A 23,550-nucleotide genomic window follows, 5' to 3' on the forward strand; every position below is an offset into this window, starting at 1 on the left:
TATTTAAGAGATTTAGAACATTGGAAGCTGATTAGAGAATCACTAAGCTATTAACTGGAATGGGAATTTATCTTGTATGCATTGAAGTTTAACAAAGTAAGAACTGATTTAATTGAAAAGTACAACAATTTTTGGGTGGATGTGAAGAGGGAGTTTCTTCTTGTTAGAGAATCTAAATCTAGAAGACATTATTTGAAAAATGGGTTTCTCATATAAAACAGAAATGGGCAATTGAACCTGGGTTGCTGGAGCTGTGAGCCAGCAACTCTATTAGATATGTCTTTGACCAAGCTGTCTTGTACTTCAATAACTCTTTATGTGGCTTTGACTGAAAATCCTTCTGTGATATCCCTTGGAATATTTTGTAATGGGAAAAGTGTTTACAAGCAGTGGCTGTTGTTCTTGGAAAGACTCCACATTTTCTGCCTGCAAAGAATTGTTTGTTTTACTGTAACATTACCCCTCAATTTCTAGCCATCTGCCAAATGATATTTATTCAAAAATGCTGGAAAAGTAACAATTTTTAACAAAATAATTTAACTGCACATTTTCCCATTGGAGGTCCAAGTGGACTACTCCTGCTCCTAAACCATTTCTTTTTCACAAGCCTTCCACATTGGTTCCCAGTCCAAGCCCTTTATTTTAAAATTAACTCCATCCTCTTCCTATCAGGAAGATACAAAGGCCTGAAAGCATGTACCACCAGGTCAAGGACAGCTTCTACACTGCTATTGTAAGACTAATAACTGTACCTCTTGTACTCTAAATGGACTCTTGACCTCACAATCTACCTTGTCATGGCCTTGCACCTTATTGTCAGCCTGTACTACACTTCTTCTATAACTGTAACATTATATTACTTTCCCCTTGTACTACATCAATGTACTGATATGATAAAATGAAAACATTGTTTTTCACTGTAGCTTGATACAAGTGACAACAATAAGCTAATTTAGCATTGTAAGTAAGTAAACTTGTGATGGGGGTTATAGACAACAATAATCCCATTAATTAGTTCAAGACTTCTATCTGTCCTATATTTCAGACTGACAATCTGATAATTTAACGATATGAGGGGGATCAAAGGTATTGTGACAAGGTAGAATTGCCCACTCTCTGGTAAATATTTCATTAAGATGGCTCTTATTGCAAAGACTATGTTAAAAGATTGCAGGAAATATATTCTAATGCATATGGGGTGTGTTTTCCATGCCAGAATGCATGAACCCGCTGGTCTATATGGTTCGATTACACTTGACTTTTCCCATCACTGATATTAGGGAATTGGCCAGCAACAATGGGAAAGTTTTACTGCAAAGTGTTGACCATTTGGAGGGCTAGAAGGTCACCGAAAGTTTGCATTTCAATATAGTATATTTACCTACAATACTCATACAAAGCATGTAATTTGAATTCCCCATTAGTCTTACACACATACAAGATTGATAATACAGGAAGCAAGAAGGCAATTAGGTTATTCATAGATTGTGGATATTTCTTTACACTCGCATCCGAATTTTCCATTTGCCTAGCCGATATCTGACTGTGGACAGATGGTGCTATCACTAATTTGATTCATTGCTTTATTATCTAATCTGTCACTGGCTTCTAGCACTCAGTAAACAGTAGTGTCTGTGATTGCAGAAATGACACATTTGAAAGAGGAATGATTTTGTTTCTTCTATTTGTTGTTCTTTCTACCTTTAACTATCCTTGGTGATAGTGTTGTAGGGCCTCATTTGGACTGAACAGCTCCCAGCTGATCAGCATGCTGATGTCTGGAACCAAGTCGCAACCACTAATCCAATATCTGAATTTGATGGCAACATACATTAAGATGTACACTCACAATGCGCTGGAGGAAATCAACAGGTCAGTCAGCATCAGTTGAAAAGATTAGTCGATGTTTCGGGCTGAAACCCTTCGTCAGGACTGAAGGAAGAACTTTGGAGAGGGTTTGAAGAATGCTGGTAGTTGAAAAAAACAGTAATTTGAAAGACAAAGAGGTGGGGAAAGGTGATGTGAAATAGGGATAGAGGAAGGGAGGGGGAAGGAATTAGCCGAAGTTGGAGAATTCTATGTTCATACCAAGGGGCTGGAGACTACCTAGATGGTATATGAGGTGTCGCTCCTCCGACCTGAGTTTAGCCTCATCATGGCAGTAGAGGAGGTCATGTATAGAAACATAGAAAATAGGTGCAGGAGTAGGCCATTCGGCCCTTCGAGCCTGCACCGCCATTCAGTATGATCATGGCTGATCATCCAACTCAGAACCCTGTATCAGCCTTCCCTCCATACCCCCTGATCCCTTTAGCCACAAGGGCCATATCTAACTTCCTCTTAAATATAGCCAATGAACTGGCCTCAACTGTTTCCTGTGGCAGAGAATTCCACAGATTCACCACCTTCTGTGTGAAGAAGTTTTTCCTAATCTTGGTCCTAAAAGGCTTCCCCTTTATCCTCAAACTGTGACCCCTCGTTTTGGACTTCCCCAACATCGGGAACAATCTTCCTGCATCTATCCTGTCCAATCCCTTTAGGATTTTATATGTTTCAATCAGATCCCCCCTCAATCTTCTAAATTCCAACGAGTATAAGCCTAGTTCATCCAGTCTTTCATATGTATGGACATATCTGAATGGGAATAGGAAGCAGAGTTGAAGTGGGTGGCTACTGGGAGATCCTGTCTGTTGTGGCGGACAGAGTGGAGGTGCTCGACGAAGCAGACCCCCAATCTACGTTGGGTTTCACCGATGTAGAGGAGGCCGCACCGGGAGCACGGGATGCAATAGATGACCCCAACAGACTTGCAAGTGAAGTGTTGCCTCACCTGGGAGGACTGTTTGGGGCCCTGAATGGTGGCAAGAGAGGAGGTGTAGGGACAGGTGTAGCACTTACGCTTACAGGGATAAGTGCTGGGTGGGAGATCCGTGGGGATGGACGTGCGGATAAGTGAGTCGCGGAGGGATCGATCCCTGCGGAAAGCGGAGAGGGGTGGAACGGGAAAGATGTGCTTAGTGGTGGGGTCCTGTCGAAGGTGGCAGAAGTTGTAGAGGATAATGTGCTGGATCCGGAGGCTGGTGGGGTGGTAGGTGAGAACACGGGGAACTCTGTCCCTGTTGTGGTGGCGGGAAGATGGGGTGAGGGCCGAAGTGCGGGAAATGGAGGAGATGCGGGTGAGGGCATCATTGATCACCGTAGAAGGGAAACCACGATCCTTAAAGAAAGAGGACATTTGAGATGTCCTGGAACGGAAAGCCTCATCCTGGGAGCAGATGCGACAGAGACGGAGGAACTGGAAATAGGGAATGGCATTTTTGCATGTGGCGGGCTGGGAAGAGGTATAGTCGAGGTAGTTATGAGAGTCAGTGGGCTTGTAGCAGATGTCAGTGGACAGTCTGTCTCCAGAGATGGAGACTGAGACATCGAGAAAGGAGAGAGAAGTGTCCGAGATAGACCAAGTGAATTTGAGGGCTGGGTGGAAGTTTGAAGTAAAGTCGATGAAATTGATGAGCTCAGCATGGGTGCAGGAAGCAGCACCACTGTAGTCGTCAATGTACCGAAGGAAAAGTTGGGGAGCAGTACCAGAATAGGTTTGGAGCACAGACTGTTCCACATAACCAACGAAGAGGCAGGCGTAGCTGGGTCCCATGCGAGTTCCCATAGCTACACCCTTAATCTGAAGAAAGTGGGAAGGGCCAAAAGAAAAGTTATTAAGTGTGAGAACCAGTTCCGCCAACCGGAGGAGGGTAGTGGTGGTGGGGCACTGGTGAGGTCTATTATCCAGGAAGTAGCGGAGGGCTTTGAGGCCTTCTCTTACTTACCCCTGGAACAGGACCCCACCAAAAAACATCAAACCATTGTCTCCTGCACAATCATCGCCCTTATCAACTCCGGAGACCTTCCATCCTCAGCCGCTAAACTCATTATTCCCACACCCTGTACCGCTCGGTTTTACCTCCTCCCAAAGATACACAAGCCTGACTGTCCCGGTAGACCCATAGTTTCTGCCTGCTCCTGTCCAACCGAACTTGTATCTGTCTACCTGGACTCCATTTTGTCACCCATAGTTCAGTCCCTCCCCACCTACATCCGCGATACATCCCATACCCTCCACCTCTTCAATAACTTCCAGTTCCCCGGTCCCAACCGCTTCATTTTTACTATGGATGTCCAATCCTTATACACCTCCATTCCCCATCAAGAAGGCCTCAAAGCCCTCCACTACTTCCTGGATAATAGACCTCACCAGTTCCCCACCACCACTACCCTCCTCCGGTTGGCGGAACTGGTTCTCACACTTAATAACTTTTCTTTTGGCTCTTCCCACTTTCTTCAGATTAAGGGTGTAGCTATGAGAACTTGCACGGGACCCAGCTACGCCTGCCTCTTCGTTGGTTATGTGGAACAGTCTGTGCTCCAAACCTATTCTAGTACTGCTCCCCAACTTTTCCTTCGGTACATTAACGACTACAGTGGTGCTGCTTCCTGCACCCATACTGAGCTCGTCAATTTCATCGACTTTACTTCAAACTTCCACCCAGCCCTCAAATTCACTTGGTCTATCTCTGACATTTCTCTCCCTTTTCTCGATGTCTCGGTCTCCATCCCTGGAGACAGACTGTCCACTGACGTCTTCTACAAGCCCACTGACTCTCATAAATACCTCTTCCCAGCCCGCCACATGCAAAAATGCCATTCCCTGTTTCCAGTTCCTCCGCCTCTGTCGCATCTGCTCCCAGGATGAGGCTTTCCGTTCCAGGACATCTCAAATGTCCTCTTTCTTTAAGGATCGTGGTTTCCCTTCTGCCGTCATCAATGATGCCCTCACCCGCATCTCCTCCATTTCCCACACTTCGGCCCTCACCCCATCTTCCCGCCATCACAGCAGGGACAGAGTTCCCCTTGTTCTCACCTACCACCCCACCAGCCTCCGGATCCAGCACATTATCCTCCACAACTTCTGCCACCTTCAACAGGACCCCACCACTAAGCACATCTTTCCCTCTCCACCCCTCTCCACTTTCCGCAGGGATCGATCCCTCCACGACTCACTTATCCGCACGTCCATCCCCACGGATCTCCCACCCAGCACTTATCCCTGTAAGCGTAAGTGCTACACCTGTCCCTACACCTCCTCTCTTGCCACCATTCAGGGCCCCAAACAGTCCTTCCAGGTGAGGCAACACTTCACTTGCAAATCTGTTGGGGTCATCTATTGCATCCCATGCTCCCAGTGCGGCCTCCTCTACATCGGTGAAACCCGACGTAGATTGGAGGTCTGCTTCGTCGAGCACCTCCACTCTGTCTGCCACAACAGACAGGATCTCCCGGTAGCCACCCACTTCAACTCTGCTTCCCATTCTCATTCAGATATGTCCATACATGGCCTCCTCTACTGCCATGATGAGGCTAAACTCAGGTTGGAGGAGCGACACCTCATATACCGTCTAGGTAGTCTCCAGCCCCTTGGTATGAACATAGAATTCTCCAACTTCCGGTAATTCCCTCCCCCTCCCTTCCTCTATCCTTATTTCACATCACCTTTCCCCACCCCTTTATCTTTCTAATTACTGTTTTTTTCAACTACCAGCATTCTTCAAACCCTCCCCAAAGTTCTTCTTTCAGTCCTGACGAAGAGTTTCAGCCCGAAATGTGGACTAATCTTTTCAACTGATGCCGACTGACTTGCTGAGTTCCTCCAGCGCATTGTGAGTGTTCCTTTGACAACAGCATCTGCAGATTATTTTGTGTATACATTAAGATGTTCCAAGATACATTATAGAAGTGTAATCAGGTACAAATTGGCACCAATCCAAAGAAGGAGATCTAAGGATGAATAACCGAAACCTTGGTCAAAAAGCTATGTCTTGAACAGGAGGCGAGAGATTTGGGAAAACATTTTCAGAGTGTTGGCACCTGAACATTCAATCATACAGAGGTGTCATGGGGAGGGACAAAGGAAGCAGGGAATGCAGGTAGCCAGAGATGGAGCATTGCAGAGTTCTATATGATTGTAGGGTGGAGGAGGTTACAGAGGACAGGAAGGTGAACTTCTGGAGAGAAATGAGTAAGAAGGCTATAATTTTAATGACAAAGTACAACTGAGCCAAATGCCAATCATGGAGACACAAGCAGGGGCATATCTATGGAAAATAGCGCCTATGACAAGCACTGAAATTGCGCCCCTGTCCAAACATCTGACACCCATCTTTTAGATAACTTTACCATAACATCAGTTCAAAAATACAAGTCAAGCTCGTTAATCTTTTAATTAACAAATTATGACACTACATGAAAATTATAACTACACCTTCCTTGCTTTCACTGATGCAAATTGGTCTTTGATGTGATCAAAGTCAGTTGTTTCAGTTTCTTCTCTTTCTACACTTAGCACAGCAAGATCACAGAGTCTGCCTTGACCCATGGAGGCTCTCAAATATGGAGGTATTAGTTTTAACTTGCTGAATGATCTCTCACAGCTGGCGATGGAAACTGCGATGGTTAGCATTATCTGAATAGCAATGCGAAGATTGGGGAAGACGCTCTCAGCACCATACTGAACAATAAATTCAAGAAGCTCTTCAGGTCTTGATACTTTCATGTTGAACCGCCTTGATAGCAACATTCTGCAATCCAAAATTTCTTCATATAGCTGCTGTCCATCAACAACATCAGAGTTGTACAATTCGCCCAAATTTTCACACTTCTTCTTTAGGTCATTACTGTCGGTGCCGTAACACAGTCCCTCGACATCGAGAAGGAACCCAAACTTGGTGTCTGTGTCATGCAAGTGAGCGAACCTTTCGTCCATTTCTCTGTGAAGATGGTCGAGTGTTCCCTTCATGACTCTTTCCATTTCCTCCTTAGCTATTAACTCAGCGTGAAGTCTCTCGAGTTCTCATCAGCCATTCGTTTCTTTCGTCTCTGACATCTTTCAACTTCAATATTCCATTCTTGGCAGAGACCAACTCCTTCTTCGAGTGACTCACTGACCAACACTTCTCTTTAATCATAACAATGATCTCAGAGGGCTTTCAAATCCAGGGCTGCAGCGTGGAGGTTCATGCTAGGATCCTGCAGCCTCTTTTGAATACAGTCAATGCGAATGAGTACTTTGTTCCGAAATCCTAGCAAAATCAGAAAATCATAACTCAACATGCAGTTGTACAGCTGCCTTGCGTCACTTGTTGTTTCACTGGTCTCGTTTTCATTATCTATCATGTCCTGGAGAACTTGAAGTATCTCCTCAAGGTGCTTGTTGATGAGCTTCACTGCTTCTGTCCTTGCACTCCACCTGGTTTAGAACTCCGACTTAACAACCGCAGGCACGGCGTTTTTGAGTTTTTCCCAGCGCTGTGTTGAACGAGAGAAAAACACGTAGAGAGCTTCGATGGTTCCAAAAAACATGACCATCATTGTATCATGCTTGGCTGCATGTACACCCACCAAGTTGAGTGAGTGATTGTTGCGATTTACAAACAGGTTGTTTTTCTCACTTATTCTTTGATGAACACCACTTCTGTGTCCAGCCATCACAGCAGCGTTGTCATAGCACTGTGGCCGACAATCTCGTAGCTCCATTTCGTCCTTCTCTAGCTGTTTCAAGATGTCTTCAACCAAGCTCTCAGCATCATTCTGGCTTATCTGGAAAAAACCAAGGAAGGACTCTCTAACACGGACTGTTTTCCTCTCAAAATCAACTTCCACATACCTCACTACTTCTGACATCTGCTCACGGTGTGCCTGATCAGAAGTTGAGTCGAACATGAGACCATAGAACTTGGTTTTACGAATGCTTCTCAGTAAACTCTGGTGAACAGTGGATGCCATCATGTGGATGAATTCGTTCTGGACACCCGGTGAAAGATAAGACGTGGATCCAGGAAGACTTTCCAAATGAGTGAGGTTTTCTTTTATGACAGGGTCAAAGATGGCCAGTAGTTTCAGTAAGCCAAGGAAATTTCCCACATTGGAGTCATCGTCTAGCTGAAGTGACTCCCTGTGTCCTCGCAAAGCCAGGTTCTGAGTCGCAAGGAATTTTATGCAGTGAAGGATTCTCTTCAAGGTATCACACCACTTCTGCTTTTCCTTCTCAATCTGTGACTGAAATACCGCATCAATAACTCCTCTGTTTCCAGCTAAATTTCTTTCCATTTCTTTCCACTGTGTGAAGCATTCCCGATGATTCTTGGCATTCTCATGAACACTCATCCTTTCAGGTGCTTTCCACTGGTTGAACCCACTTTCCTGCTCCAAAGAGGATTGATGGTCTGACCGGGAATAGAGAAGACAACAGACACAAAATGCAGGCTTTTTAGAAGGGGAAAAGACCAGCCATGAGTGAGTCACTTCCTCACCACGACCATTTCCTAATTTCCTCTTGAACCAAGTTTTGTTCATTGAGCAGCTATTTGTTGGTAGGAAAGGCCCCTCACTGTTCTAGAAATACTTCAATCCCAGCTTTATTATTTCTGTTCTCAACGCGTCAGGCAGAATTGCTTTCCCAGTATCCTTGTCGAACTTCAGAAGTCTAATGTCATGCTGTTCAATCACTTCTGGTATGACAGTTCGAGGCTCTTTGACACCATCCAGTTCACTAGGTTCAGTGTCGTCAGGCTCAATCTCATCAGGTAAAATCTCGTCAATAAATTTAACATCACCACCACCACCATCATCTTCCCCTCCTGTCTGGACAGAGCTGGACAGTTGATTGGCAAAAGGGATATGAGAGGATCATGGGACGGGACGCCTAGGGAGAAAGAAAGGGGGATGGGGGAAGCCCAGAGGATGGGCAATAACAGACATACTGCATCCAGTGCTCCCGATGTGGCCTTCTATATACTGGCGAGACCCGCCACAGACTGGGAGACTGTTTCACTGAACACCTACGCTCTGTCCACCAGAGAAAGCAGGATCTCCCAGTGGCCACACATTTTAATTCCACGTCCCATTCCCATTCTGATATGTCTATCCATGGCCTCCTCTACGGTAAAGATGAAGCCACACTCAGGTTGGAGGAACTGCACCTTATATTCCATCTGGGTAGCCTCCAACCTGATGGCACGAACATTGACTTCTCTAACTTCTGTTAATGCCCCACCTCCCCCTTGTACCCCATCTGTTATTGCCCATCCTCTGGGCTTCCCCCTCCCCCTTTCTTTCTTCCCGGACCTCCTGTCCCATGATCCTCTCATATCCCTTTTGCCAATCACCTGTCCAGCTCTTGGCTCCATCCCTCCCCGTCCTGTCTTCTCCTATCATTTTGGATCTCCCCTCCCCCTCCTCCTCCCACTTTCAATTCTCTTATTAGCTCTTCTTTCAGTTAGTCCTGACGAAGGGTCTCAGCCCGAAACGTTGACTGTACCGCTTCCTATAGATGCTGCCTGGCCTGCTGCATTCACCAGCAACTTTTATGTGTGTTGTTCAAAAGGATGTAAATGTCTTTCACATCCAAAGGCATTGAAAACAAGCTTACATATGTAATTTTAAGAAAAAAAATAAAACATGAAGCTTTAACTTGCTGCTTTATAAATCTCTGGTTAAGCCATATTTGGGGTATTGCATTCAATTTTAATTGCCCACTTTACAGGAAAGAAGTAGGAGCATTGGAGAGGGTACAGAAGAGGTCTGCCAAGATGCTGCCTGGATTAGAGGGCATGGGCTATGAGGAGAGGTTGTACAAACTTTGTTTTGTGGTGGAGGTTGAAGGGAGATTCCTTCAGTTAGTCCTGACGAAGGGTCTCGGCCTGAAACGTCGACTGTATCTCTTCCTAGAGATGCTGCCTGGCCTGCTGCGTTCACCAGCAACTTTGATGTGTGTTGCTTGAATTTCCAGCATCTGCAGAATTCCTGTTGTCAGCACTGCTAGAGTTCATGTTGAGCCCAGTGCACACCGACCATTCCGTGAATGCCTTTCTCATTCCCTTTTAGTCACTCATAGACATCACAGGTAAGCCATCATTTATAGCCCTTCTGAATCACCCTGAACTCAGCAAGTTGTTCATCCATCTCAGAGTTATGTGGGTCTAGAATCATGTGTTGTCCAATCTCACGACAATATCTTTGATTCTTGATTTTCCTTTAGAATGATCGCAGTGAACTCAGCTCAACATCAATTTCTGATGAGCAGTAAATACCAGAGTAGCCAGCAAATCCCCAACCCAGTGGCCAAATAAATACATCTGGGAGCAAGAAAAGAATGGATGATGAATGGCTTTGTATGACTTTCCATTAGCCCCAAAGATAATTGGGCATAACTCCACAGTCAGCACTTAAAAAAATGTTGAACTGAGACATCAATTCTTCAGTCAAAATACAATGTTATGTCTTTGAATGCAAACCTTAAAAGAATTATCTTACATTGCAGGCCTAAGAACTAAATAGTTCCCAGTGAAGATCAAGCCCAGGTGGTTGCTTGGAAGGCTCTGGAAAGCAGCACTCACGTTTCAAAGTCACGGAATGAACTATGGAATTTTACTTCTGATGTTGGATGTGTTTCAGAAAGAACAGGATGCAAATATTATTGTCAGTTATCTGCCTGTGCTTTCTGACTGTAAGTCGACCATCACGGCTGCTCTGTAATAGACAAGTAGTTACAGCGATATTGTTTGCTATGGTTTGCGATCAGTTTCAATCCAATTTACTCTCCCTGTTGTTCTTAAGCCACCTTTTGCTTCCTTGGTCTTTTAAGCTTTGATAGTCTGTTCTGTAGGCACTCAGTCCCCAACTTTACTGACATGTTCACTATCTGTGCTTTCACAGGTGCTTAATCACGATATTGATCAACAACAGTTACTGTGGAAATAAAGTAACCTACTGGTTTTGTTACTGGACTAACAGCTCAGCAGAAGCAAAACATAGCAGGTGTTGAAACTGAATTATGGGCCATATACATCTATTAGTAAACAATAAATCCAACAGGTTTCAAGATAGATTGTGAAATTCTCTAGTTTTTGGAATACCTGAGGTAAATGGGATATATAGATTTCAAGCGAACATATAAAGGGGAAAATGAATAGTTTCAAGAGGGGTGGGAACATGCTCATTCAGGGCATACTGTAAATACTATTTGGACTAATTAGCCTGAGTGGTCTATTTCCTAATGATACAACCTGTGCAATTCTGCAAATTTGGCAATTGTGATCAATAAAGAATTGTTTAACAAATGTAGTCTTTGTTGCTAAAAACCTAATTGGTTACTAACAACACACAAGCAATGCAGCCTGCTAGATCACACCTAAATGGGGCTTTGTACAGATACAGTCTTTAAACCCTCAGGAGCCTGAAACATATTCTCAACACCATCTGTTTCACTGCAGCAAATTAACACATCAATAAATCTGCAACTCCATGAGCTTACTGAATTGCATGGGTAAGATATTGCGCTGGTTAAATTATCAGATTAGTGGTTCTGGATCCAGAAGCATGGATTGAGATCTCCCTATTATAACTGAGAAAGTTATATACAGTAAAAGAATCTTTAAATCAAAAGCTACCCAGTAGCGGTAAATTATCATTAAAATAATCATTGGTTCTCTGTGTATTTCAGGGAAAGGAAATCTGCTGGTCTGGCCCTGTATGTTCTCCAGGCCAACCAATGTACATGCTCCTCAAGCAATCAGGATTAACAATATTGCCCAAACCATGTCAATATATAGAAAATAATATAGAGGTGTGAGGCACAGAACAGAAAACTCCTAACTTTAAACCACACATAGATCTGCTCAGCAAACTAATCTCTGAGATGCTAAGTTTTCTGCACTCAGTCTAGTAGAGTAAGCACAAACCATCTCAGAGAACGGATGGTTCAGCAGAAAATTCAAACCCAGGAGTTTCCAGCTCTATGCAGCTCACCTCTTTTATTATTAGAAATCTTAATGAATGAGGATGAAAGAAAGGAAAATTTAAAGAATCAGTATTTCCAGACACTGCCTAGATAATTTTCTTAACTTCACTAAGTATGGTTCTACTGACACCTTTCCACATTACAACTGCAAATTTGCAATCCAACACTATGCTAGAAGCTTTATTTTCTGCCAGTGCATCACATTGAGCCTAATGTCATCTTTGGCTTTCTGCACTTGTTCATTGAGATTTCAAATTACATTGGTTTATTCAAAGTGCAGTGGAATGTTTCTTCCATTTGAGGTCACAGCACCCCTTGATTATCCGGAAATCTCATTTTGGCATAGACAAATGGTCTGCTATTTCGTCTGAGAGCCTTTGAGCTAACCCACGCCACCAGTTATGCTCCCAGAAAATGCTTTTCAGCTAACAGATTTCCAGCAACTACAGGCTGTGTTTGAACCATCCTTGGTGATTGTATTCCTGAACACATTATCTTAAGCTGCAAACACATCTCCCTGTAGTCCTAAAATTTTTGGCTTCAGAGTATTGAACTCCTCAGCTCCCTCAGACCCTACTTTTGTCTGCAATAACGCAGCATGAAAACAGGCCCTTTAACCCATCATGTCCATGCTGGCCATCAAGTGCCCATCTATACTAATCTCATTTACCAGCACTTGGCCTGTAGCTTTCTACATTTTGGCAAATCAGATGCTTGTCCGGATAATCCTTAAACATTGTGAAAATAGGTGCCTCCATCACTCTCTCAGGCAGTGTGGTACAAATTCCAGTTACCCTTTGGGTGAAAAGTTTCTTCCTTTTATCCCCTCTAATCCTTTTACTTCTTAAACTAAATTTATGCTTCTGATTACAGACACCTCTGCTATATGGAAAAATTTACTACTGGATAGCCTATCTTTGCCCTTCATAATTTTGTATATCTCGATCAGTACCTCCCCATCCCCTCCCCAGCTTTCTCTGCTCCAAGGAAAACAAACCAGACTTTCTCATAACTGGAACAACTTTAGCAACCAATCCTGACATTAGCTAATCAAATTTCTGGGTCCTTTCTCAAACCCTGGAGATTAGAGTTCACTTTTTAACCTCACCTCACTTGGTCCAGTGGGCACATCTGTTGTTTTCACTATCATGACTTCCTTCACTCTAGTTTTCTAGGTGTTGAGAAGTGATCCGGTTTGAAGTGGTGTAATCTCTCCACCATTCACATTTGGCTTCTTTTTGCACCAATACCTAGCCTCAGGACTCTCAGTACCAACCCAAATATTCCTTCTCCATTTTGGATGAGCACCGGCCAGAGATGTTACATACAGGTATCAAAAATAGGGGCATATGAGAAGAAGAAATTTGATAGAGGATTTGAAGGGAAAGATTTATTATAGAAAGTAATTGATATCTGGATCTTGCTGTCAGAGGAGATGGTGGAGTCAGCTTCTGCACTTAAGAAGTGTTTATACAGGCACTGAGACAGACAAAGCATAGAAGGATATAGACCCAATGCATGCAAGTTGAAGTTCAAGTTAACTGTTGTCATAGGCATACAGACACATTGTAGTACCATGAAATTTAGTTTTTGCAGCAGTAGTGGAGAACATTACAAGGCATAAATCTAAACAACATAAATTATACATACACATGTGCAAAATAACCATCAAAATAAACATAATGCCACTAATACAAGATTAAGAGAAAGAGAGTGAGAAATATAGCCTGAGGTGTAATTAGGGTTTTGAAGTTGGTTCAAGATCCTAACGGCAATGAGGACAAAGCAGTGTTGTACCTTGAGATGTGGCCTTCAGGCTTCTGTACTTCTTGCCTGATGGCAGCATTGAGAAGAGAGGCTGGCCCTGGTGGTCCTCAATGATGGATGTCACCCTCCTGAGTCATCACTTATAGATTTTTTTTTGGGATGGTGGAGAGACCTATACCCATGATGGGACTGGCTGAGTCCACAACTCCCTGTAGCTTCTTGTGTTCTTATGCATTGTGGTTTTCACATCAGGTTGTGATGCAACCAGTCAAAATGCCTTCCACTGTTTGTGGAGACTTTGACTGCATGTCAAATCTTCTTATATTTTTAAGAAAGTAGAGACACTGGCGTATCTTCTTTATAAGTGCATCTATGTGTTAAGCCAGGATAGAATGTCTGAGATGTTGACCTCAGGAATGTGAAGCAAATGTGATTAGTGTAAAATTAGGGTAAAATATCAGTTATGGGCTTGATAAGCTGATGTCCTATTTCTATGCTGTACTTCTCTTGTGATTATTACTCTATTTTCAAGGAGCTGTGAGTAACTCCTGATAACCCTCTCCTATGCGACAATTTAGAATAGAGTGCACTTTTAAGGAGTTTGACAATGGATGTGGACTACCCAATGGAGCTGACTGAGTAATTAGAGCCACAAACCTGGGAATGTTGGCATGGGAGAATCCACTTATGCAGGCCTCAGTGGGACTTTGAGCATACTACCCTGTCAAGTTCGAAAGCTCAAACCAGGTTACATTTATACGGCAGGACAAGATCCCAAAGGCACATTCCTAGGTAAAGAGGAATTTGGAAGCTTTGCTGTTTACCTTAAATTACAGCTTTGTATGTTTAGTGTCCATCGCTGAAGGTGGTCTCTTAGACCGATGCATTGTTTTGCGTGTGGTAGAGCTAATGGTTTAAGAGATGGCCAAAAACACTCATGCAAAATCGAATGGAATTAACTCAAAGGCAGTGAAGCAGGTTACTGTCAAACAACAATAGCGGGAGCTTTAACTATCACTCTGTCAACTGATGAAGAAACCTTTTAAGTTTTTTTTTATGTTTATTGAGATATTGAAAGTTCACTGGCCTTTCAACCATAGCACAGTGTTATCTTATGATGTTTGCTAAACGCACTGCCTTATTGAAGATAAATAAATGTCACTTCTGTTAACCTGCTGTTTAGAAACTAATGGGAAAGGGTTTGATATACGAGGAGTGATTGATAAGTTCGTGGCCGAAGGTAGAAGGAGTCAATTTTAGAAAACCTAGCACACTTATTTTTCAACATAGTCCCCTCCTACATTTACACACTTAGTCCAGTGGTCGTGGAGCACACGGATCTTGGACCTTCAGAAAGAGTCTACAGCAGAGGTTATTGATAAGTTCGTGGCCTAAGGTAGAAGAAGATGAGTTATACAGCTCTCGTTAAATGCACATGCAGGTCAACTCTTTGAGTGATTATGCAGAAAACTTGAAGTTAATACTCATCAGGGGTGATTGATAAGTTCGTGGCCTAAGGAAAAAGGAGATGAGTTATTAACTTCAAACTTTCTGCATAATCACTCAGAGTTGAACTGCATGTGTATGTAACGAGAGCTGTATAACTTATCTCCTTCTACCTTAGGCCACAAACTTATCAATCACCGCTGCTGTGGACACTTTCTGGAGGTCCAAGATCCATATGCTCCACGACGGCTGGACTAAGTGTGTAAATGTGGGAGGGGACTATGTTGAAAAATAAATGCGCTAGGTTTTCTAAAATTGATGCCTTCTACCTAGGCCACGAACTTATCAATCACCCCTCGTAGTGTTAAAGGACAGCAAAACCTGTGTGTATAGAGAGATTCCTGGGAGATCAAGAAAGATTTGCTTCCACTCTAGTTCTGTCTGTTCTGAGTGCTTATTAGAAACTGTAGATTCTGCTATTGCTGGGGCATAAGGCTCCTGATGTAAGACTTAGAGTTGCTGGAGGACTTCAGAGAACCGAATTATTCATAAACGATGACACATCCAACTTCATGCCAATGGTCAGTTTATATATGGTCTCAACTCCTCTTCTATGTTAGTCTCAAGCCCTCATTCCTCAATCTTTCAAATATTTAATTATCTCCACCTTAAATGTATCTAATAATCTGGCCTCCACCATCCTCAGAGGCAGAAAATTCTAAAAATTCACTACCCTCTGACAGAAGAAATTTTAATGGACCTTGTTTTCAAATGATTAGCACCTTTGTAGCTAGGTCTCCTTGTTGGTGAGTCTTTCACTGGTGGAAGCATCTTAACATCCTACCTTGTCAAATACACCCTAGGATCTTGCATGTTTGAATAAGGTGACTCCTTGTTCTTCGAAACTCCGAAGACTATACTATATACTCAAATTATTTAACCACTCCTAGTAGAACAATCTTCTCATCCCAAGAATTAGCTTGGTGACCCTCTTTTGGAATATCTCCAATGCTACTACATTCATTTTTATGGATATAGTAGGGGGACCAAAATGTGGACAGTGCTCAGGTGTGGCCTCAACCACACCCTGTAGAACTGTAACAAAACATCCACATTTTTAAACACCAAACCCTTTGCAATAAAGGCCAAAATGCTATTTGCTTACTTAACTATTTGTTGAACCTGCCTGCTAATGTTTTGTGAGTCATGCACTTGAACATCTAGATGCCGCTGAAATTAATTCATTTGCAGTCTCCCTCCATTTTGATAATAATCCACCTTTTCAAAATCAGTTTTATTATCACTCGCGTATGTTGTGAAATTTTGCATTTTATGGCAGTAGTACAGTGCAAGACATAAACACTGCTTTAAGTTAGAATCAATCATTCAGTCAATGAAGAACAAACATGGGTTCGTGGATCGTTCAGAAATCTGATGGCAGAGGGGAAGAAACAGCTCCTAAAACATCCAGAGGGGGTTTTCAGGCTCCTGTATCTCTCTCAGATGGTAGTAATGAGAAGAAGGCTTTGTGGGAGTCCTTAATGATGAATGCCACCTTATTGAGGCACAGCTTTTGGAAGATCTCCTCAATGGTTGGGAAGCTTGTTGCCCATAATAGAGCTGGTTGAATCTAAAACCCTCTGCAGCCTCTTTCAATCCTGACATTTGAGCCTCCATTCCAGGCAACAATGCAACCAGTCACAATGCCCTCCACCATATATGTGTAGAAATTTGCTAGAGTCTTTGATGACATACCAAATCTCCTCAAACTTTTAATGAAGTGTAGTTGCTACTGTGTCTTCTTCATGTTTGCATCAATATATTGGGACCAGGATAGATCTTCAGAGACCCATGTTGAGCTCCATTTGCCAGGTTTTGAACTAATCACTCAATCTATTTATATCTTTCTGCAAAAGCACAATGACATCATCACAATATGCCCATCCATTTAGTTTTATATCTTCAACATGTTTGGAAAACTTACATTTCATTCCCTCCTCCAGCAGTGTGTCATGTGGCACCTCATCTTGGAAATCGAAGTATAATTACATGCACAGGTTCCACTCTGTAAAATCTGCCCGTCACATTTTTAAAGAATTCAAACAATTTTGATAGACATGATTTACCTTTCATAAACAACTTTGATTTGGTTTAATTATGTTCAGCTTTCCTGAATGATTAGTTCTTTCCTTCTTGAATCCAACATCTTACCATCAATAAAATCCAACACCTTACCATCAATAGGTGTAAAACTAACTAAACCTAAGATTACCTGTCTTCTTCCATCCTTATTGAACAAGGGAGTCACAGTGGCTGTTTTCCAAACTTCTGGTACCCTTCCTGAAGTTAGCATGTTCTGAAAAATTTCAGCCAGTGGGTACACTAACTCTGTAGCCACCCTTTAAAATCCTTGTGCTCAAACTATTAAGCCCAGTAGTTTATTGCCTTTAGTCCAGTGAGTCGATCTAATTATCCTTTGTAATTGGGATTTTATCAAGATCTTCCTTTATTTGAAACTAGCCCATCTGTTATTGTAAGGAGATTTGAAGTACCTTCTGTGGAAAAGACTGATGCAAAAAACTGATTGAGATTGAACATGTCCGCCATTTGTTTGTTTCCTGTTATGAAAGCATCAGGAAAATGGTTTTGCTGGTTAGAGATCTCAGTCACAGGATATCTCTGCAGTGCCTCAGGATAGTGTCCTAGGTTCAATCATCTCCCATTGCTCTATCAGTGACCTTCCTCCAATCATAAGATCTGCAGCTGGATCTTCAACTTCCTCACAGACAGGACCCAGGCTGTAAAAGTAGGGGACAAGCTCTCCTCTACAATCACTGAGCACCGGTGCCCCACAAGGCTGTGTTCTCAGCCCCCTGCTGTACTCACTGTACACCCATGATTGTGTAGCCAGGTTTCCATCGAACTCAATATATAAGTTTGCTGATGACACCACAATTGTAGGCCGTATCTCGGGTAATGATGAATTTGAGTACAGAGAGGAAATTAAGAACCTGGTGGCATGGTGCAAAGTCAATAACCTATCCCTCAATGTCAGCAAGACGAAGGAATTGGTTGTTGACTTCAGAAGGAGTAGTGGACTGCACGACCCCATTTACATTGGTGGTGCACAAGTGGAACAAGTCAAAAGCTTTAAGTTCCTCGGGGTCAAGATCAGAAATGATCTGACTTGGTCCAACCAAGCAGAGTCCACTGCCAAGAAGGCCCACCAGCACCTTTACTTCCTGAGAAAGCTAAAGAAATTTGGCCTGCCCCCTAAAACCCTAATTTTTATAGATGCACCATAGAAAGCATTCTTCTAGGGTGCATCACAACCTAGTATGAAAGTTGTCCTGTCCAAGACTGGAAGAAACTGCAGAAGATCGTGACCACAGCCCAGCACATCACACAAACCAATCTTCCATCCTTGGACTCACTTTACACCGCATGCTGTGGGAGCAGTACTGCCAGGATAATCAAGGACGCGACCCACCCAGCCAACACACTTTTTGTCCCTCTTCCCTCCGGGAGAAGGCTTAGGAGCTTGAAGACTCATATGGTCAGATTTGGGAACAGCTTCTTTCCAACTGTGATAAGACTATTGAACAGATCTTGACCCGGATCTGGGCCGTACCCTCCAAATATCCGGACCTGCCTCTTTGGTTTTTTTTTGCACTACCTTACTTTCCTTTTTCTATTTTCTATTTATGATTTATAATTTAAATTTTTACTATTTACTATTGATTTGTTCTCCAGGGAGCACGAAGCGCAGAATCAAATATCACTGTGATGATTGTATGCTCTAGTAACAATTGTTTGGCGACAGTAAAGTAAAGAAGTAGGGATGTTCTCTGATGATTAAACAATGTTCCATTCATTTATGACTCGTCAGGTAATGAAGACGACCATAATATTTTGCATGCCACTCCCCAAGGAGGCACTGAATTATATAAAGGGAGAGAGCGGGGACAGTCGGCATATTTTACACACCACCATTTCTAAGGTGTAAACTGTTCTCGGGCTTCCAGCCAGGTCCAGGTATCAATTTTAATTGACGTTTCAATGACAGACTCTGCCATCTTCATCAAGGATAATGCCTAGGCATGTCAAGTCTGGTGGTATATCTACTCAACTCCCATTGTCCATCCCTCTTGATTGGTTAGTCCTCAACCAATCAGGTTTCTGCTGTCCTATTTTGTTTGAAATCGTATTTTAATTCTTACTTAGAGCGAGACCTTTGTCTTTGGTGAAATTCTTATTCTTCAGTCTTATTTCAATGGCTTCCTTCACCGGCCGGTCCCAAAAGCAATCGGCGCAGCACAGTAGTTTTGTGCCTTTGAAGTCAATCTTGTAATCATTGCGTATGCAGTGTTCTGCTGCCACCAATTTTTCTGGGTAACCCAAATGGACACACTTTCTATGCTCCTTGATGTGGGTTTCCACCGTGTGCCCTGTCTGGCCAGCTATTGCTAATCTCTCCATGGAGGATTTTGAGGGGAGGGCGCTGGACAATATCCAGGGCTGGGTTGATAGGTGGCAAGTAACATTCACTCCACATAAGCACACAAGTGCTAGGCAATAACAGTATCAAACAAGAGAAAATCTGGCTATTGCTTCCTGCAATTCATACTGATAATGAATCCTCCATTGTCTTGTAGCCACGTGCAAAATGTGGCTACAAGAGCACATAAAAGACTAGGAATCCTGTGGTGAATAACTCACCAAAACTTGTTCACCATCTACAATGGTCAAATCAGGATTGTGATGGAATACTTTCTACCTGCCTGGATGGGTACAGCTTTAACAACCTTCAAGAAGCTCAACAGTACAGGAGATAGCGATCCATCATTCACAGGATGTACTGCAGCAATTCTCCAAGGCTCTGTAGATAACACCTTCCAAAACCATGACCTCTACTAGTTAGAAGGACAAGGGCAAGAAAAGCATGGGGAATCCACCATCTGCAAGTTGCCCTCCAAGCCACACACCATCCTGACTTGGAAGTATATCATTGTTCCTCCAGGTTGACTGGGTCTAAATCCTGGAACTTCACCTAACAGCATCATGTATGTGCACATGTATCTTAAGAACTGCAGTGATTCAAAAGGCAGCTCCTTCCACCTTCTCAAGGGCAATTGGGGATGAGGAATTAAGTGCTGATTCAGCCTGTGAAACCCACAACCTTTGAATGAATAAAGCAAAGCCTGATTCTGTAGAGGCCCCATGCTGGTCTTAGCCATCTCTTTATTTATACATCCATATAGACTCTTACTGGTTTGATATTGAATGTGTTTTCTCACAAAACCAACTTTATCCCATTTTATAAGCATTTTTGTCTTTTGCTGCGAGATCCTAAAAATTCCCCAGTCCTCTGGCCTACCACCATCCTTTGCCCTATTGTTCAACTTATCATAATAATTGACCTCCCTTGTTCACCACAGATTTGTGCCTCTTTCTCATGGAACTCCTCTTATTAATTGGGATAATTTCCTGCTAAGTGTTACAGACCAGCTGTTTAAATCTTCACCTACTGACCTGACTCTTATTATCCCAATCTACCTTAGACAATTTAACCTTCATGCCATTACTATTGCCCTGGTTTATGTTGAAGTCTGTGGTTATCATTCTGTGGTTGAGCATAAGAGATACAAATCTTGAATTAAATCATACTGTGGTCAACCCCTCTTAGGGGATCCATGACCACAAATCTGTTATTAATTTTTCCACATTACTCACAACTAAATAAAAAATACGCTATACTGGGTAAGTTCTGTAACAGGCTGTTCTGGGAAGCCATCTAAATTAATATACCTCATTGCAACTGCAGTGCTCTTCAAGTAAGCTCTGTTCTTTTATGTTCTACCCTATCAAGAGGTCTCGTTTTGAGACCTATGTCTTCCTTCCTGGTTATTCATGATCTCGGTCCAAACCAATTCTAAATTACTATTCACTGTGTCTATATCACAGATCAACTCTGCTCTGATATGTGCCCTGATTAACACGTCTATCCAGCCTCCTTTTGTATTCTTTTGGACCATTGTATAATGTGATAACGCAGTCCTGATCACCCTGCGACAATCTATCTCTAATAGCTATTGGATCATGGTCACGTATTGCTACCTGTGCTGTCAACTCCTCCACCTTATCAAATCATTCCAGTCCAGAAAATAAGTAAGGGAAGTAGAATTGTTGGTAAGGGGGGGCTCAGCCAATCATTTTGGAATTCTGATTGTTTAAATGAAAGAGCTTGTACCTCATTCAAGATTAGATGCCCAGCAAACCGCATAACAAAGCAGGGGTAGTGAGAGGATCAAAAGGTATAGTGGGAAAGATGATGGTCAGTATTGGTGTGGAAAGAGACACTAAATAATTAATTCTAAGTTTATGAAGGTGTGGGTTTGGTGTAGAAATGAAAGTGAAGGTTAAAAGCAGTAAAAATGACAAGTTAGGAATGGACTCCCACCTAATGATTCACACAAGTTCCCTTAGAAGAAATAAGATATAGATTTTTGCATGTGTAGTGGCCTGTTAGAGTGGAAAACAGTTGAACTGCCAAGGTACAGCAGACTACACACTGAGTGTTGGTAAATGCATTAAAATACAGAGAGTCATCATTTAATGTGGTTAAGTACTTGATAGTCAGCATGAACATGATGGGCTAAAAGGCCTGCTTCTATGCTCTATGACACCATGAGAGAAATGGTAATGTGAATTTTTAAACTTACCCATGAATCCATTGATTTCTCGGAATTCTTTCACCCATTGAAAAAGCTACTGCCACCTTGGGCCTCTTTACCTCAGAATCCCTCCAGAGGTTTGTTGGGGACACTTCCAGGATTCTGCAAACAATCACTGAGTTATGCACAAGACTGGTGATTTGCTTAGCAAGCAGACAGCTATGCTGACTTTGGGATGATGCTGGTCAGAATGAGCATGGTTGAGATGTGAACTGGCTTCCACATGTACAGGGCCACAAGACTGATGGATGTGGTTCCTGTGACGATCCCTGTCATGAATCCAAGTAGCAATAACAATGAAAGCCACTAAACAGACAATTGTGCCTTTGAGCAGGTCATTGGCTCACTAAAGACACACTTCAGCAACTTGGTCTTACAGAGATACATGAGTTGTTGCAGGAAAGGAAAACATGGACCTAGAATAATACCATTCTTTTAGTTCACCAGTCAACTTCAAATAGGCATGAGAAAATTCTTATACGTTTGTACAAAAAAAGATTTTAAAAAATAGTAATGTCTGGTATTTGCATATGTGGACCTTAGTAGAGCTAAATGGCTTCACTGGTGAGTCAGCAAACAAAAACCTGCAAAGAGAAACATTGCAGTAGATGACCAAAAATGAAATCAGAGCAGTTTTTGGATAAACCTCAAGAGAGAGTTTAGGGCAGGACTTGCTGATTAATTAGTGAAATGAAGCAGCAGAAGTAATTACTATAACCTGTAAAGAAATAGCTCAAAATGGAGGAGAGCTTCAGGACATTTCTTGGTGCATAGATGTGATTCCACACATTAGGAACAACCTCGTGATGATTATTACACCTCGAGAATATATCAGCAGGTAAAAGAAAACTCCTTATCTTCCCCCACCACCCCACATCACACCTTAGGAGACTCAGGGGTGATGTTATAAAGATGTACAGTCATGAGGCTGAATGTACACAGTCTTTTTACCAGGGCTGCGAAATCAATAATTAATTAGAAGGCATAGTTTAAGGTGAGATGGAAAAGATTTAATAAGGACCTGAGGGACGACCTTTTCATGCAGAGGGTGGTCCATATATGGAATGAGCTGCCAGAGGAAATGATTGAGGCAGGCACCATAACGATATTTAAAAGATACAGATAAATACATGAATAGGAAAGGGTTGGAGGGATATGGGCCAAACACAGGCAAATAAGGCTAGCTTGGATGGACATTTTGGTTGGCATGGACCATTTGGGCTGAAGGGCCTTTTTCCATGATGATCTATAAAATATGACACCATTATGAGTTCTTAACATTAGAATTTACAACCTTTTCACAGTGGAAAGAAAATGTAACTTTCTGCTGCTAATTAGAGAGTAAAAATAAAATTACATTAAATTTTGTGTATCTTTCGTAACCTCACAAGACCTGACTCTGAATCCAAGGTTTGTATTGGAAAATCGGGAACATGAGAGTAACAATCCTATTAACCATCTGTTCAGCATGCGCTTGTTTCTCTATATCACGCCCTGCTAAATAACAAATGCCTGAGTGAGGTAAATGGTGTGTAATGGCCTGTAAAGAAAAGAAAATTGACTCTGGATATCTATTGAATACAGTCAGCCGGCAGAGAATAAGCAAAGGTTTTCATCTGGACACAAGGTGAAATGAAAACCCCACAGATGCTATAATGAGTCCAGCCACAGCTCAGCCCATTTGATTCACCCAGCCAAGTGAGATGGTGCTCAATGGTTAGTGCTGAAGTGGGTTTTGAAGATACGTTCGTAGCC

General features: G+C 42.5%; 1 protein-coding gene across 4 annotated transcripts in view; it reads left to right on the forward strand.

Annotated features, from left to right (window-relative positions):
• kif6 (kinesin family member 6) overlaps window positions 1–11,168 on the forward strand; it is a 610,920-nt gene extending 599,752 nt beyond the window's left edge. For all 4 annotated transcript variants that reach the window (XM_072247507.1, XM_072247523.1, XM_072247530.1 and 1 more), the window contains one exon: window positions 10,370–11,168. In XM_072247507.1, the coding sequence (XP_072103608.1) occupies window positions 10,370–10,386 (17 nt within the window). In that variant the 3' untranslated portion in view covers window positions 10,387–11,168. The remainder of the gene's footprint in view (window positions 1–10,369) is intronic.
• Window positions 11,169–23,550: the final 12,382 nt, after the last annotated feature.

This window comes from Mobula birostris, chromosome 2 (genome assembly GCF_030028105.1).
Source record: "Mobula birostris isolate sMobBir1 chromosome 2, sMobBir1.hap1, whole genome shotgun sequence".
Classification (NCBI taxonomy): Eukaryota; Metazoa; Chordata; class Chondrichthyes; order Myliobatiformes; family Myliobatidae; genus Mobula; species Mobula birostris.